This window comes from Canis aureus, unplaced genomic scaffold (genome assembly GCF_053574225.1).
Source record: "Canis aureus isolate CA01 unplaced genomic scaffold, VMU_Caureus_v.1.0 ptg000175l_RagTag, whole genome shotgun sequence".
Lineage (NCBI taxonomy): Eukaryota > Metazoa > Chordata > Mammalia > Carnivora > Canidae > Canis > Canis aureus.
In genome coordinates, this window is record NW_027554464.1 from 97,352 (window position 1) to 111,415 (window position 14,064).

At 36.4% G+C, this 14,064-nt stretch overlaps 1 protein-coding gene across 12 annotated transcripts in view; it reads right to left on the minus strand.

Annotated features, from left to right (window-relative positions):
* The window catches only part of LOC144309699 (outer dynein arm-docking complex subunit 2-like), a 166,750-nt gene that overhangs the window by 86,849 nt on the left and 65,837 nt on the right, over nt 1-14,064 (minus strand). For all 12 annotated transcript variants that reach the window (XM_077890806.1, XM_077890803.1, XM_077890805.1 and 9 more), the window contains 2 exons: nt 13,286-13,384; nt 5,255-5,402 (listed from right to left, as the gene is read on the minus strand). In XM_077890806.1, coding sequence (XP_077746932.1) covers nt 5,255-5,402; nt 13,286-13,384 — 247 coding nt within the window. The remainder of the gene's footprint in view (nt 1-5,254; nt 5,403-13,285; nt 13,385-14,064) is intronic.

Below are 14,064 nucleotides of genomic sequence, written 5' to 3' on the forward strand. Positions count from 1 at the left end.
GTCCTGGGATTGAGTCCCATATTGGGCTCCCCATAGGGAGCCTGCTTCTCCCTCTTCCATTGTCTCTGCCTCTCTCTGTGTGTCTCTTGTGAGTGAATAAATAAAATCTTTAAAAAAAACTTGCCTTGGTTGTACTAACTGGAATGGGAGGCAGCTACTTTCTGATTAGTTATTAAGAGGTCATATTCCTTCATGAATAAAAAGACAAAAACAGGCACAATGCTTCACATGCTCATTCATGCCCTTGGGTCCAGAAGCAGTAGTTCGATTTTTAATGAATAATGTGAGCTTCAGTCCTTTATTTCCAACTACGGCATGGGCATTTCTATTTGGGTATTTCATTTTTTCAAACTCAATCTGATCCAAACCCAAGCCTCCTCATAAACTGACCTGCTTCCTTTCCTAGCCATTTCTTTGCTGCTTCCAAGATACTTCCAAGGACAGTATCCTATTCAAAGCCCCCAGCACACTCTGATCACTGCAACCCCCTGGTTACTGGTCTTCTGTCTCTTCCCAGTCTGATTCATTATGTAGACCACCTACTGCTGGACTCAACTTTCTAAATCCCTGCTTTCATCATCCTGATCCCCTGGCTGGGCTCTGATCAAAATCCCAGGTGTAGAAATAGGCATCCTGCAAGGAGGAGGCACACCTGGGAAGATGGCCCTGGGGATTGACCCCAGATGCTTCCATTATTGCCTCAAGGACCCAGGAACAAGACCAGCTGAGATGAAGCACTTCAGAGTAGCGGCAGACATCTACAAGCCCGCTTGCTAATAATCTCCCATCTGAGCCTGGAGGTAATGCCAGAGTAGTATTGACATCTTATCCTCAAGTGACAAGGAAATGCCTATAAGGGAGATAGAGCAGGATTCTAGACCCAGTCTCTGTGATCCCTCCAAACTACCTAAAATCTTAACCAGTCACATTCTTGGCATCACTCTATAGCCTCCTCAATTTTCTCCTGGATTTATTTATCCTATAGTATTAAGTTCCATACCCAATCCTTCTCCAATCCACACAGTAATAGATTTCAATAGGCTTGAAACCTTGTGTCCAGAAATTCATTCTTCAGTTTCATGATAGGTATAATGTGTATGAAATGCAGACCTACTTATAGTTACAACTGTTCAACATTTTCTCTCACTTGACTGAAGAGTACCCATTTGTATTAACTTATAATACTATAATACTTGTGACTAATCCACATTTCCAAACAAAATAAAATTCTGCAACTCTCCTCCTATTTCATAAAGGGGTTCTTTGTGAATGTAACTGGTTGAGTAGTAAAACTTCCACATTTTACAAAACTTCACAGAATCAGTGTGGGATGCACCTTAACAAACTATCTTCCCCAATTGCTGGAATCGATCCAAAGCAAAACATTTTAATTGCGAGATTTTAAAGCAGCCCTGGCCAGGGGAAAAATAATACCCATAGAAAGCTAGAATATACAGCAATAAAATTGCATATCTACATGGAGAAAGGGAACAGGAAAGGGAGAGGGTAAGAGAAGGTGGGAAAGATGTCAAGAGCAGAAGGAATGACTCTGGCTCACAGGGAGGAAAAACTGCTCTCAAGGAGCTGAGCATGAAGAACAGCACAGCCTGGCCCTTTGGGAACCCATTCTCTCCCCATCACACCTCCTGAGCAGAGGGTTGAGAGACAAGCCTGTACTCACTGGCTAGGCACTCTGCAAGACATAGAAGTGAGTTTAATATGGTCTTTCCATTTGAGTAGCTGACAAGACAGACAAGTTGAACCATAAAGATAGCAGAAGAAAGAATGTGTTTCTTGCTAAGGAAGCTGAAAAGGTGGTTTATTGCTTCTTTTAGAACTCGGGTACAGAGTCATCTGTTATGTGTGTGGGGGGAGGAAGAAGTTGGAAGGTTAAAAAGTAAAAATGCAAAGTCTTCATTAGTTTAAAAATTAAATTGTATTCTAAAAATCTAGATTAAAAGAATATATGCATATATAAAACTTGTAAGTTGAAATGAATGTATGTCAAAGCCAAATAATTAAATATAAATTCCCTTTACTTACATGCCAAGATCTGAGCTCATAGCTCTGGATAAATAACAAGCTATAGTTCATTGACCTGTTTGGGTATTAATGAGCTCATCAAATTTTTTTCAACAATTACAGACATTGCTGTACTTGGAAAATGGTAAGTAGAAAGTCAGGTCAACATTAACATTTTTCTACTAGTGTAAGTCTACATTTAAGGCATAAGTCTGCAATTAAAATGTCAGGTGTATTTATTTTGAGATTACCTAGAGACATTCAATTTTGCATTTCATAGACTTTTAATATCCTTTTGTGTCCCCATATAAAACATTTATCTGTGTCAAAAAGCTTGAAATCATTTGTAGATATACTTTTTCTTTTATTGGCTATGTTAAGAATATCTACCTGTGGGAACTATAATAATTCCAAGCAATTTACTGTCTGGCCAAAAGTATCACATTTGCACATGATTTATTGATGAATAACTTGTGCAAGCTTAAGTAGCACTTCATCAATAAATGTTTTCCTTAGCTGTTCTGGGACAGAAATAGTGCATCCCTTTTTGGCCTGATTTATATGGACTTATCCTAAATAGTCGAAAAACTCAAGATAGTTATCCAATAGTTAGGCTATTACGAGAAACGCTCATTGCCATGTTCACTGGGAGGATATTATTAAGGATGTCATTCACTACCACACTCACTGTCTGCTTCATTAAATCCTCAGGGAGAAAATTCTTTCTGCTCTTAGTACCAGGATCAGTTACACACATTGGCAACTGGGCTATTTCTACCTCATGATGGTAAGAGTCTTTCCCTCATGGTATTAACTCTGTATTTCCCTCCTTTTATTGGTTGCTAGAAAATTTAAAGCAAAAGTTGAAGGCCAGCTTTGCAAGTCCAGAAGACTCCACACCATATGTTGTCTATAATAATAATAATATGTAACAGAAGCCATTATTATTACTAACGAGTACTGAGTACTTTCTGCTAAGCACTTTATATGTGTCAGATCTTTTTCATAATAATCATAAAACATGAGAACCTTTGTTTTTGCCAACTTGACCAATGAGAAAACAAACTGAAACTCACAGAGGTCAGTCAAATACCTCAAGGCTACTGAGCCAGTAAGTGGCAGACGCCTGACCCAATTAGAATCTTTCTAACATGGAAGGTCATGCTTCTAACTGCTCTGGTAGTGTGCCTCCTGGTCCATCCATGCGTCTTTCCTGTTGACTCTTTATTTCCTTTGACTAATGAAATAAAGTTAACAGACCAGAATTATTTGTATAAACACCAGGGCTCCCATCTGGCTCAAGTTGTTCAAATGCTAGATGGCAAAATTCTCTGATGCATTTCCCTCCCCCCCCCCCCCCAGAGTGACATGTGCTTTATGAGTACAGGAGAGATGGTGGGAAGATCCACGGACCTTCCTACCATCAGGAAGGTCTTCTGAGTCTGAACATTGGTGCTGTGCATGCTAGGCTGAACCACTATGTTGACTGCATGATTTGTATGCAAAGACGCCCACCAAGGGCATGTGCCTGACCATGGGGCCTGACCTCCAGCCTGTGCTCCAGATAGTTTCCAAATTCCTAGGATAGGAATATTCAAGATCCCAGAGTAAGATCTCCAAATTCTTAGGAATTCTTGAAATGATAATCATTCCATGTTTTTTCCCAAATTGTATTTATATATTTTTAGGTGATAATGATGATCCTAAAAGTTTTCCATAATAATAAATAGTATATCATTTTTTGTAATAGATATGCTAAAAATTTCAGAGGTTTTCTATTAAAAAAAACCTCAAACATATCTATTGCAATAACATGAAAAATGATCTCCACTAAAAGAGGGGAACATTACCACGAAATAAATGCCAAATCAAAGCCATTTTAAAAATTGAAGTTGATATAAAAATATTTACTATTTAAAAGATATTATTCTTAAGATGAAATTTTAAAACAAAGCATTTAATAACTAGGCTTTCAAAAGCATAGTACCTAAGGTGGGCATTAGGATTTGCTTCACAGAAGCTCCCATCCTTTTTTAATGATGAAAATCTTTGATTTGCTTGCCTGGATCCTGGTCTGGCCATTGAAATCTATGTTACAGTGGAGAATTAGAATACTTTTTCCCAATTTCTTGACTAATTTTTCTTGGGATTCAGGAAAACATAGATTTTTTTTTCCTGAGAAATACAGGGAATTGCAGCTGGGACCATGCTAAGAAAGGGGGCATATTTTTCTTCTAAAGCAACTTTCTCAGCTACAAAGCTGTGTCCATGCAGAGGATGTTTATTGAATTCACAAAAATGTATGTATAAACTATTTTACCTGTCAGCTTTGAAGGACCTCAAGGGCACCAGAAAAGTAGCCTTAAGTAATTTAGGAGCCACATAAATATCTTTACATATTGCAAAGCCATTGGCAAATGCCCTTGATTCACTCAATCATGTAGAAAAGCTGGAGGAAACTATGAGTTAAGTAAAAATGTTTTTACGAGTACTTCTCAACTATTGCTTTAGTCCTGGCCTACCTAGACATTATCAATATCAGTTATCCACTGATATTAATCTGGGTTTTGGCAAATCATTTTCCCTGCCCTGCCCCCATTCATGTCTTAAATACATTATATAGGCCATTATTATGTAACATGTGTTTACACATATTATGTTGAGAGTAATGAAAAGGGACTGATACATATTTTAAGTATCTACAATGTACCAAACACTATCCACATCTTTCAAATATGCTTTACCAACCCTGAAGTAATCCTATAGGACAGGTATTAACCTATTTTCCATAGGTTAAGAAAAATAAGGCTCAAAGCTATAATCAACAGCTATACTGTTGGTAAGTAACACAGCCTAGAAATTATAGTCCAACTTTAAAACAAATCCATGTTCTTGATGCCACAGCATACTGCAAGGTGTAAAATGATGGCAAGTCATAATAGCTGCTGGCTACCATGGCCCAGGGGAAAGGGTTGGTACCAGGCAGACCGGCTGCTCCACGAGGACTAACCGTGCTATCCTCAGGGTAATAAGACCTTCCCCTGTGCACACAGGGTAATAAGACCATTCCCCATGCACATTTAAATAATAACGGGAGTTTTTACTACTCTTATTTGAAAAAAAAAAATATATATATATATACATATATAATCAATTTGGAAGTAGAATATACATTTTTAGGAAAGGAATTAAAAGAATCATTGTAAACACAATACAAAGAGGTTTGTCTTACCTTTAAATATTTCACCAGTTTCTGAATTTGCCAATATTCAGATGACAAATCTGCATTTGCTTCCTGACGACGATCAGGTGGTTCTTCATCTTCCTCATTCTCTGAGGAGCTGTCACTAAGAATTTCCTCAATCTTCTCAGCACTCTTACTAAGAACAGTAACAACCACCACATATAATAAACATATTTATGCTACAAAATGGATGTGGTTATAATCATTAATATTTCAGCAATATGAACATAAGCAATGTATAAGGTACCAATACCTTCTGAGTTCTAAAGATCTTTGCTAAGATCTAAGCAAGGAGATGAATAAATCCCTGTCTCTGTACCAGGTGCAGTTCATTATTATTGCTTTGTATGCAATAATAATAAAGAAAATAGTAAGAAATGAACAAAGGCATTAAGTATATGTCCTATGGCTGTGCTGTACAAAAAGGCAGCCACAAGTCATAGAAGTTAAATATCTTCTGGTTATTTATGTTTATATTTATTTAAATTTATTGATTGAATCATGTTTATATTTATTTATCAAATTGAAATGAAATACAATTAAAATTTCAGTTTTTCAGTCAAAATAGCCACATTTCAAGCTCTCAACACTCACCTACTATACCAGAAGCTTAGATAGAAACCATTTCTATCATCAGGGAGAGTTCAATTGGGCAGCACTGCAAATGCCCACAGGAAGGGTGTCTCTTTTATGAAAGGGAGTACACTTTGTTCCTCACTGCTCTAGAAGCTTCTAACTCAACATCAGGGCCATGGATACCAGCAAGTTCACTCAAGCTTTCATCACCATATCTAATTCATTCTCATTTTCTCTTTCGCTCCATCCTCTCTTCCCTCCAATCCCCCTGTGTGATCTCTTCTCTCAATGTCTTTCCTCATTCTGTTTTGAAGCAAAGGAGAAAGCATATTTCTAATAATTGCACAGAAGTAACTTTCAAGTTTTATTAATTTTTAAAAAGATCTTCTGTTTATTTATTTGAGAGATAGAGCATGAGCAGGGGATAGGTAGAGCAGGTGGGAGAAGCGGACTCCGTGCTGAACAGGGAGCCTGAAGTGGAGCCAGGGCTTGATCCCAGGATTCTGGGATCATGACCTGAGCTGAAGGCAGATGCTTAACTGACTGACTCACCCAAGCGCCCCTGAGTTTTATAAATTTTTAAGATTTTTTTTTTTTTTGAAAGGTGCTTTTGCACAGAGAGTCATGCAGAATGATGCTCCTGTGCTGTCTGGGCTGCAGTGGAGTGAAACTGAAATCCTGAACTGAAGTGCCTGTTCCAATTCATCAAGCCACATGATGAGTTTCAGTTTAATGTATTCTCTTGTCCAACAAATGTCAGGAACCTGGTTTGGTTCCAGAGCAAAATCTGGTAGATAAGGCTTACTTAAGAACCAATGTAAATTTAACTCAAAGGTCCCAGATTGAAACATATACTAAATAACCTATATCCTCCAGAGAATCTCTAAATGTACTTTCCCTTAGCCTAGCAAGCTCCTGGAGTTAAGAGCAAGGTGCACTGGGTTGACCCAATCACTCTCGAATCATGTTAAAAAAAAAAATCAGTACCTCAAAGGAAAGCTGTTCTCTTTTTCCAATGATGAACCCTTTGACATATAACCTTAAATGGCTTTCCCTATTTTATGAGGTTCCCTTCCGGTCCTGTCCCATAGCAACCATACATTTGGGAGGTAAAAATAAGCAAATCTCAATGTTTCACTGACCTATGAACTCCACCTTAAGAAATACTTCTCTACTACATCATTATATCCACTTAAGAAGAGACATAGAGAAGTTCACATTTTTGTCAGAGTAATGGTTGTTGCTTGGATATACTACCCCTTTACCCTTATCTATTACTCTAGAATTCTCTGACTCACTAAATTTTTTTTTGACTCACTAAAATTTGACTTAAAATTGAAACATGTAAGGCCAAACATTTAGTTTAGGAAAGATGAAGTAGATCTTAAGTACATAAAAATCCTGGATATTATATATAAAACAAACACGATAGGACTCTGACAGGTTGAAAGGAGAAGAAAGACTATTTAAGGATCTACAGACTTGAGGAGCAACACAATGGTGAGTTCCTTGGGTTTTTTGTCTCGTGTATTCCAGATTGGGTACTAGAGAAGATAGTGATGCAGAATTATCAGTGGGCACAGGGAAAAAAGCACCTAAGAAAAGCCTGCTCTTTCTACTCAGAGGACCAGAAAAGGAACAGCTTAACAAGATAGAAAACTTTTAGGCAACAGATGATCTATTCTAGTCAACACCACAGAAAACACTGTGGCTCACCCCCACTTCTGCTAACAATGCTAAGAGAAGAGTGTTCTACCTTTATCAGACTACAACAAAACTCCCTAATCCCTGTGTCAGAAGAGACCTAATGGAGAGTCAGAATTTCCACCAACCCCAACCCCACTGACAAATAAACAGAGTCTCTTCCTCTCTGTTACCCACAGAGACCTAGTCAGAGCTTGAACTTCCATTACCAGTTAAAAATGATGAGAAGCCCCTCGCTCACCTCCCCAAGTTGTCAATGAAGGCCTAATTGAAAATTTGTAATTTCCTTCTCTAACCTGAGGAGACAATACACATCTTATTCCACCAATGTGATGTAGGAGGAAACCTGCTAAAACATAAAATTTAAATAAGATTCAGAAAAATTAAGAGAATCATAGAATCTCAAACATTATTAAAACCTAAAAATTACCCATTCTTTTACCATGCTCCAAAAGGTAATAGATAAAAAAGACATTCATGGAAGAAAGGGTTAGAGAGAATGGAGAGAAAGAAAACCAAAACCAAAACAAACAAAAACAATGAACAGAAAAAAATATATATATAATGACAAACTTAAGCCCTAACATAATAATGACATTAAAGGTAAAAGTTCTAAATACACCAATTAAAAGAATTTAACTTACTGTACCAAAAAGAAAAAGAAAAGAGAATCAACCAAATGCTACCTACATGGAACTCATTTCAAATGTAATGATATAATATCATTAGTTTGAAAGAAAAAGAGGAAAAAAACCCACCATGTAAACAATCAAAAGAAAGCAGAAGTGTCTATAAAATAATCTGATTAGGTAGACATCAATAAAAAGAAAATGACAAGGCATATAGAGGAACATTACATAATGACAGAGACATATCAATCCCAAATATGTACACACCAAACAGCAGAGCTGCAAAATGCATAAAGCAAAAATAGAACTAAAATGAGAAACAGAAAAATTATACTTAGAGACATCAATACTACTCTCTCATCAATTTGTGGAACAACTGGACTGAAAATAAGCTAGGATATAAAAGAAATCAACACCACCAAACAATATGATTTAATCCACTTTTATAGAATACTCCAACAGCAGCAGGCTCTACATTCTTTTAAGCACCCAAAGACTCTATACCAAGATAGTGTGACCACACAAAACCTCAACAAATTTAAAAGAACTAAAATTATATAGTGTGTGCTCATTGCCCATAATGAAATCAAACAAAAAAAAATCAATAACAAACAGAAGACGAAAAATCTCCAAGAGTCTGGAAACAAACAAACAAAAAATGCACTTGGGTCCAAGAAGCGAGCCTCAAGGGAAATTAAAAAAAAAAAAAAGCCACACTGAACAGAAATTAAAATGAAAATACAACATATCAAAAACTTTTGTACACAGATAACAGCTAACACAGTGCATAAAGGGAATTATATAGCACTAAATGTTTGCATTGGAAAAGAGAAGTCTCAATTCAATAATCTAAACTTAAGTCTAAAGAAACTAGAAAAAAGAATAAAGTAAACCCAATGCAAACAAAAAAGGAAATACTAAAGAGCAGAAATCAGTAAAATTAAAACAGAAAAACAATTTGAAAAATCAGTAACAAAAAGCTGCTTAAAGAAAAGATCAATAAAATTGACAAAACTCTAGTATAACTGACAAGAAAAAGAAAAGACACAAATACCAGTACCAACAATGAAACATGGGATATCACTACAGATCCTGCAGACAACAAAAGAATAATAAGAGAAAACTATGAACAACTATACACACATAAATTTGACAATCTAGATAAAATGGACCGTTCTTTTAAAGTATAAACTATCACAACTTGCCCAATATGAAACACATAATTTGAATAGCACAATTATTAAGAGAATTTAATTCACAATTAAAAAACCCAAAACAGAAGTCTTTAGACCCAGATAGCTTCACTGTAGAATTTTACCACACAGAAGAACACCAAATTTTATATGATCTCTTCTAGAAAATAGAATAGGAGGGAACTCATTTTACAAAGCCTGATATCAAACCAAAGACAGTGCAAACAAAAACAAAAACCAATACAATACTCTCAAGATTGTGGATGCAAAAATTCTTAACATAATATTAAGCACATGTAATTCAGCTACCTATAAATAGGATGAGTGCACTATGACCAAGTGGGGTTACTACAGAGATGCAAGGCTGATTTGGTATTCAAAAATCAATCAGTGTAATCAACCACACTAACAGCCTATAGAAGAAAAATGACATGATTATACAATTGATGTAGAAAAAAGATTTGACCAAAATGAACACCCAAATGTGAATAAAAATGTTCAGAAAACCAAGAACAGAAGGGACCTTTATCAACTTGATAAAGAATATTTGTACAAAAACCTACACCATCATCATACTTAATGGTGAAAGACTAAATACTTTTCCCTTAAGATTGAGAACAAACAAGGCTATTGTTCACTTTGATCACTGCTGACCAATACAGCACTGGAACTTCCACTTCTAGTTGTAAATCTAAGAAAAAATACACAAGACTTGTATGCTGAAAACCATAAAACATTAGTGAAAGTAATCAAATACTTAAATAAACCGAGATATATAATATTCATGGATTGGAAGAGTCTACATAGTAAAAATATCAATTCTTCCCAAATTAATAGATATTTAATGTAATTTCCAAGAAAATCATCAGTGATTTTTTTCTGTTGGAGATATAGCAAGATTATTCTAAAATTTATGCAGAAAGGAAAGGAACTAGAATAACTAAAAGCAATTTTTGAAAAAAAAAAAAGTGAGAGAAATCACTTTTCCAGACTTCAAAATTTACTATACAGCTACAGTAATACAGATTGTGTGGTAGTGGTAAGGGGCTAGATGAAAAGAAAAAAATCAGTGGAATAGAACAGATACCCAGAATAGCCCCACATATGTACACCGAACTGATTTTGAAGAAAGATACAAAAGTAATTCAATGGTGGAAAGATAACCTTTTCATTAAATAGTGCTGGAGAAATTGGACCTCCACTTAAAAAAAAACAAAGCAAACAAAAAAACAACAACAACTAAATCTTGACCAAAGTCTCACACTAAAAATAAGAAAAAGGCCATAGGCTTTATAATGTAAAACTATAAACATTTTTAGAAAAAATAGGTGATAATCTTTTTTTTTTTTTTTTTTTTTTTTTATTTTATTTTTTTATTGGTGTTCAATTTACTAACATACAGAATAACACCCAGTGCCCGTCACCCATTCACTCCCACCCCCCGCCCTCCTCCCCTTCTACCACCCCTAGTTCGTTTCCCAGAGTTAGCAGTCTTTATGTTCTGTCTCCCTTTCTGATATTTCCCACACATTTCTTCTCCCTTCCCTTATTTTCCCTTTCACTATTATTTATATTCCCCAAATGAATGAGAACATATAATGTTTGTCAATAGGTGATAATCTTAAGGACCAAGGGCTTCATGAGGACTTCTTAGACATGACATCAAAAATACAACCCATACAGGAACCTGGGTAGCTCAGTCAGTTGAGCATCCGTCTCTTGGTTTGGGCCCAGGTCACAATCTCAGGGATGTAAGATTGAGCCCTGCACAGGGTCTGCCTGCTTGAGACTCTCTCCCTCTCCCCTTCTCTTCCCCATGCACTCTCTCTCTCTTTATCTCTAAAATAAACATATTAAAAATAAAAACAAAACAACCCATAAAAGAAAACATTGATAAATTGAACCTCATCAATAGTAAAACGTTATTCTATGAGAGAGACTCTATAAAAAGGATGAGAAAACAACTTACAGGGAGAAGGAAATATTTGCATACTACATATTCAATCAAGGATATCCAGAATAAAGAACTCTCGAAACTCAACATTTAAAAAGTGATCTGATTAGAACATAAAAAACAAAAGACAAAGAGACATTTCACTAGAGAATATATATGGATGGCAATAAGCCCATGAAAAGATGTTCAACATCACTAGCCATTAGGGAAATGCTAAGACCATGATGAAATAATACTATACATCTTGTAGAATAGCTCAAAACCAAAACCAAAAAAAAGTTTGGATGCAAAGGCAAGGATGAGGATAAACTCAGTTTCCCCTAAGTGTTTGATGGGAACTAAATGGTACAGCCAGTCTGGAAAAGTTAGATAGTTTCTTAAAAAGCTACACAATTATTATGTGTCAGCAATTGGGCATTTATCTTAGAGAAATGAAAACTTCATCCATATAAAAGCCTTTATATGATTGTTCATAGCATCTTTATTTTTAATATCCAAAAGCTGCAAACAATGAAAATGCTCCCAATAGGTGAATAATTAAATAAATGATGGTACAACCACACCATGGAATGCTACTCAGCAAAAATAATTAATAAATAAATAAATAAATAAATAAATAAATAAATAAATAAATAAAAAAAAACGATTGCACTATGAACATATGCAACAACTTAGATGGATCTTAGGGGTATTATAGTGATGAAAACAAAGTCAATATCAAAAGTGTATAATTCCATTTACATGATATTCCCAAAATGATAAAATTATAGAAGTGGATAACAGGTTAATGGTTGCCAGGAGTTAGGATTATAGGGAAGAGGTGTGGGCATAACTATAAAGAGGTGGCAAGAGTGGCTTCCCAGTGGTGATGGAACCCTTCCACACACTGACTGACATGGTCATCACACACATCTACATGGAATAAAGTGATAGAAAATGATACATGCACATTATATCAATATCAGTCTCCTGGTTTCAGTGCTGTAGGATAGTTATGCAAGATGCAACCACTGGGAGAAGCTAGGTGAAGGGTATGAGATTCCTCTGTACTATATTTGCAGCATTCTGTGAATCTGTAATTAATTCAAAATAAAAAGTTTTAAAAATAGTCAAATAAATCAAATAATTTATTATGTTGAACCCAAGAATATAGGATTAATGTAGTAGGGTGTCTTAAAGTTTCTTCTTTTTCTGTGTGCACAAACTTTATAATGTGAAATGTCTGCATTTCTTCCCACTACTACCCCAAACTTACTAACAAAAGTAGCTGACCCTCCTCCACATATGCCGCTTTTGTTGTCAAAATGAAAATGGAGTCAGAAGTTTACTAGCCTTCTATTGATGGCTGTTTTTTAAAATATTTTATTTATTTATTCATGAGACACAGAAAGAGAGAGAGAGGCAGAGACATAGGCAGTGGAAGAAGCAGGCTCCATGCAGGGAGCCCGATGTGGGACTAGATCCCGGGACTCCAGGATCACACCCTGGGCCGAAGGCGGCGCTAAACCGCTGAGCCACCCGCGCTGCCCTGATGGCTGTTTTAATGAGAAATAACATCTATCACTTTAGGATTGGCAGTGCCACCAGTGATGAGTAAAATGAGGCTCAGGAAGATGACTTACCCTTGCTATGATAGGATTGTTCAAAAGTAAGAGATCAGCAAAGAGCCCAGTTCTCCTATCACTCAACTCATGGCAATTAGCATTAAATTCATTTGTTTACAGAGAGTTAACTAGTACCAATAGATGCCTGTGTTTCAAGGAACTCTTCACTAAAAGGATATCTTGCAAATATATTCAAAGAAATTCAGTATTATCATTTTTATAACTAGTCAATACTAGTTGGTCCAAGGGTCCAGTAGAGGACCCCGATGTAATGATAAGAACACCAGAAATTTGCATGCTATCTAGCCCACTGGGTAAAGGGTGGCTTTAAAGGATGGTTCCTTTTAATAGATACGTACCGAACTAACTGTGCTCTTCCAGGTGAAACAGGTGGTCCTGACCTTTCAAGTCTTCCTCTATGTTTTTTCTCTTGAGTGTCTCTTAGTAAGCTTTTGTGCCTAAAAATATATTAACATTTTAAAATTAACTTATTGTGGATTGATAGGAAATTAAAAATAGAAATGTACCTAAAGATTTCATCATTTTCATGCACCCGTGTGACATGTTTTCCTAATACAGAAAATAACTGTATGAGTTCCAGCCTCATCTGACACCTGGGATGTCCCTTCAGTCTTTCAGGCACATTTTGGCCAGTATTTCTTTTATAAGGACCAAGTACTAGGAACTGTCACTCTGCAGGCCCCTTCACTCGGAGCCTTCTACTCTGGGCACATCCTGCCCTGGGTGAAAGTTGCCTGGTTACTTCCCTTCCCCACCCGACTCTGCCACAGGGCCTGGATCTGGTTTTCCAGGGATTCCCAGGTTTAGCGTGGTCCTTGGCACATAGTGGGTTTTCATTACATAGTGGCTAGGTAAACTCATAACTGAAAAATGCCAGGACGTGGGAAGAGTGGTATTTTAAGATTCACCTTCCAGCATAACAGAGCAGCCTGTGTATTTGTCATTTTCATACTCCTTCAGATAGGAGTCACAGAGATCAAACACCTCAAAATTGATGAGAATTAGAGGAACAAGAGCATCTCCTTTTTCCCCAGGACTCCTTCCATCTGCTCTCTGGGTTTGCTGGCAACATGTACTCACTCCGTGGTTCTCAGAATCCCTGCAAGTGAGGGTCCCC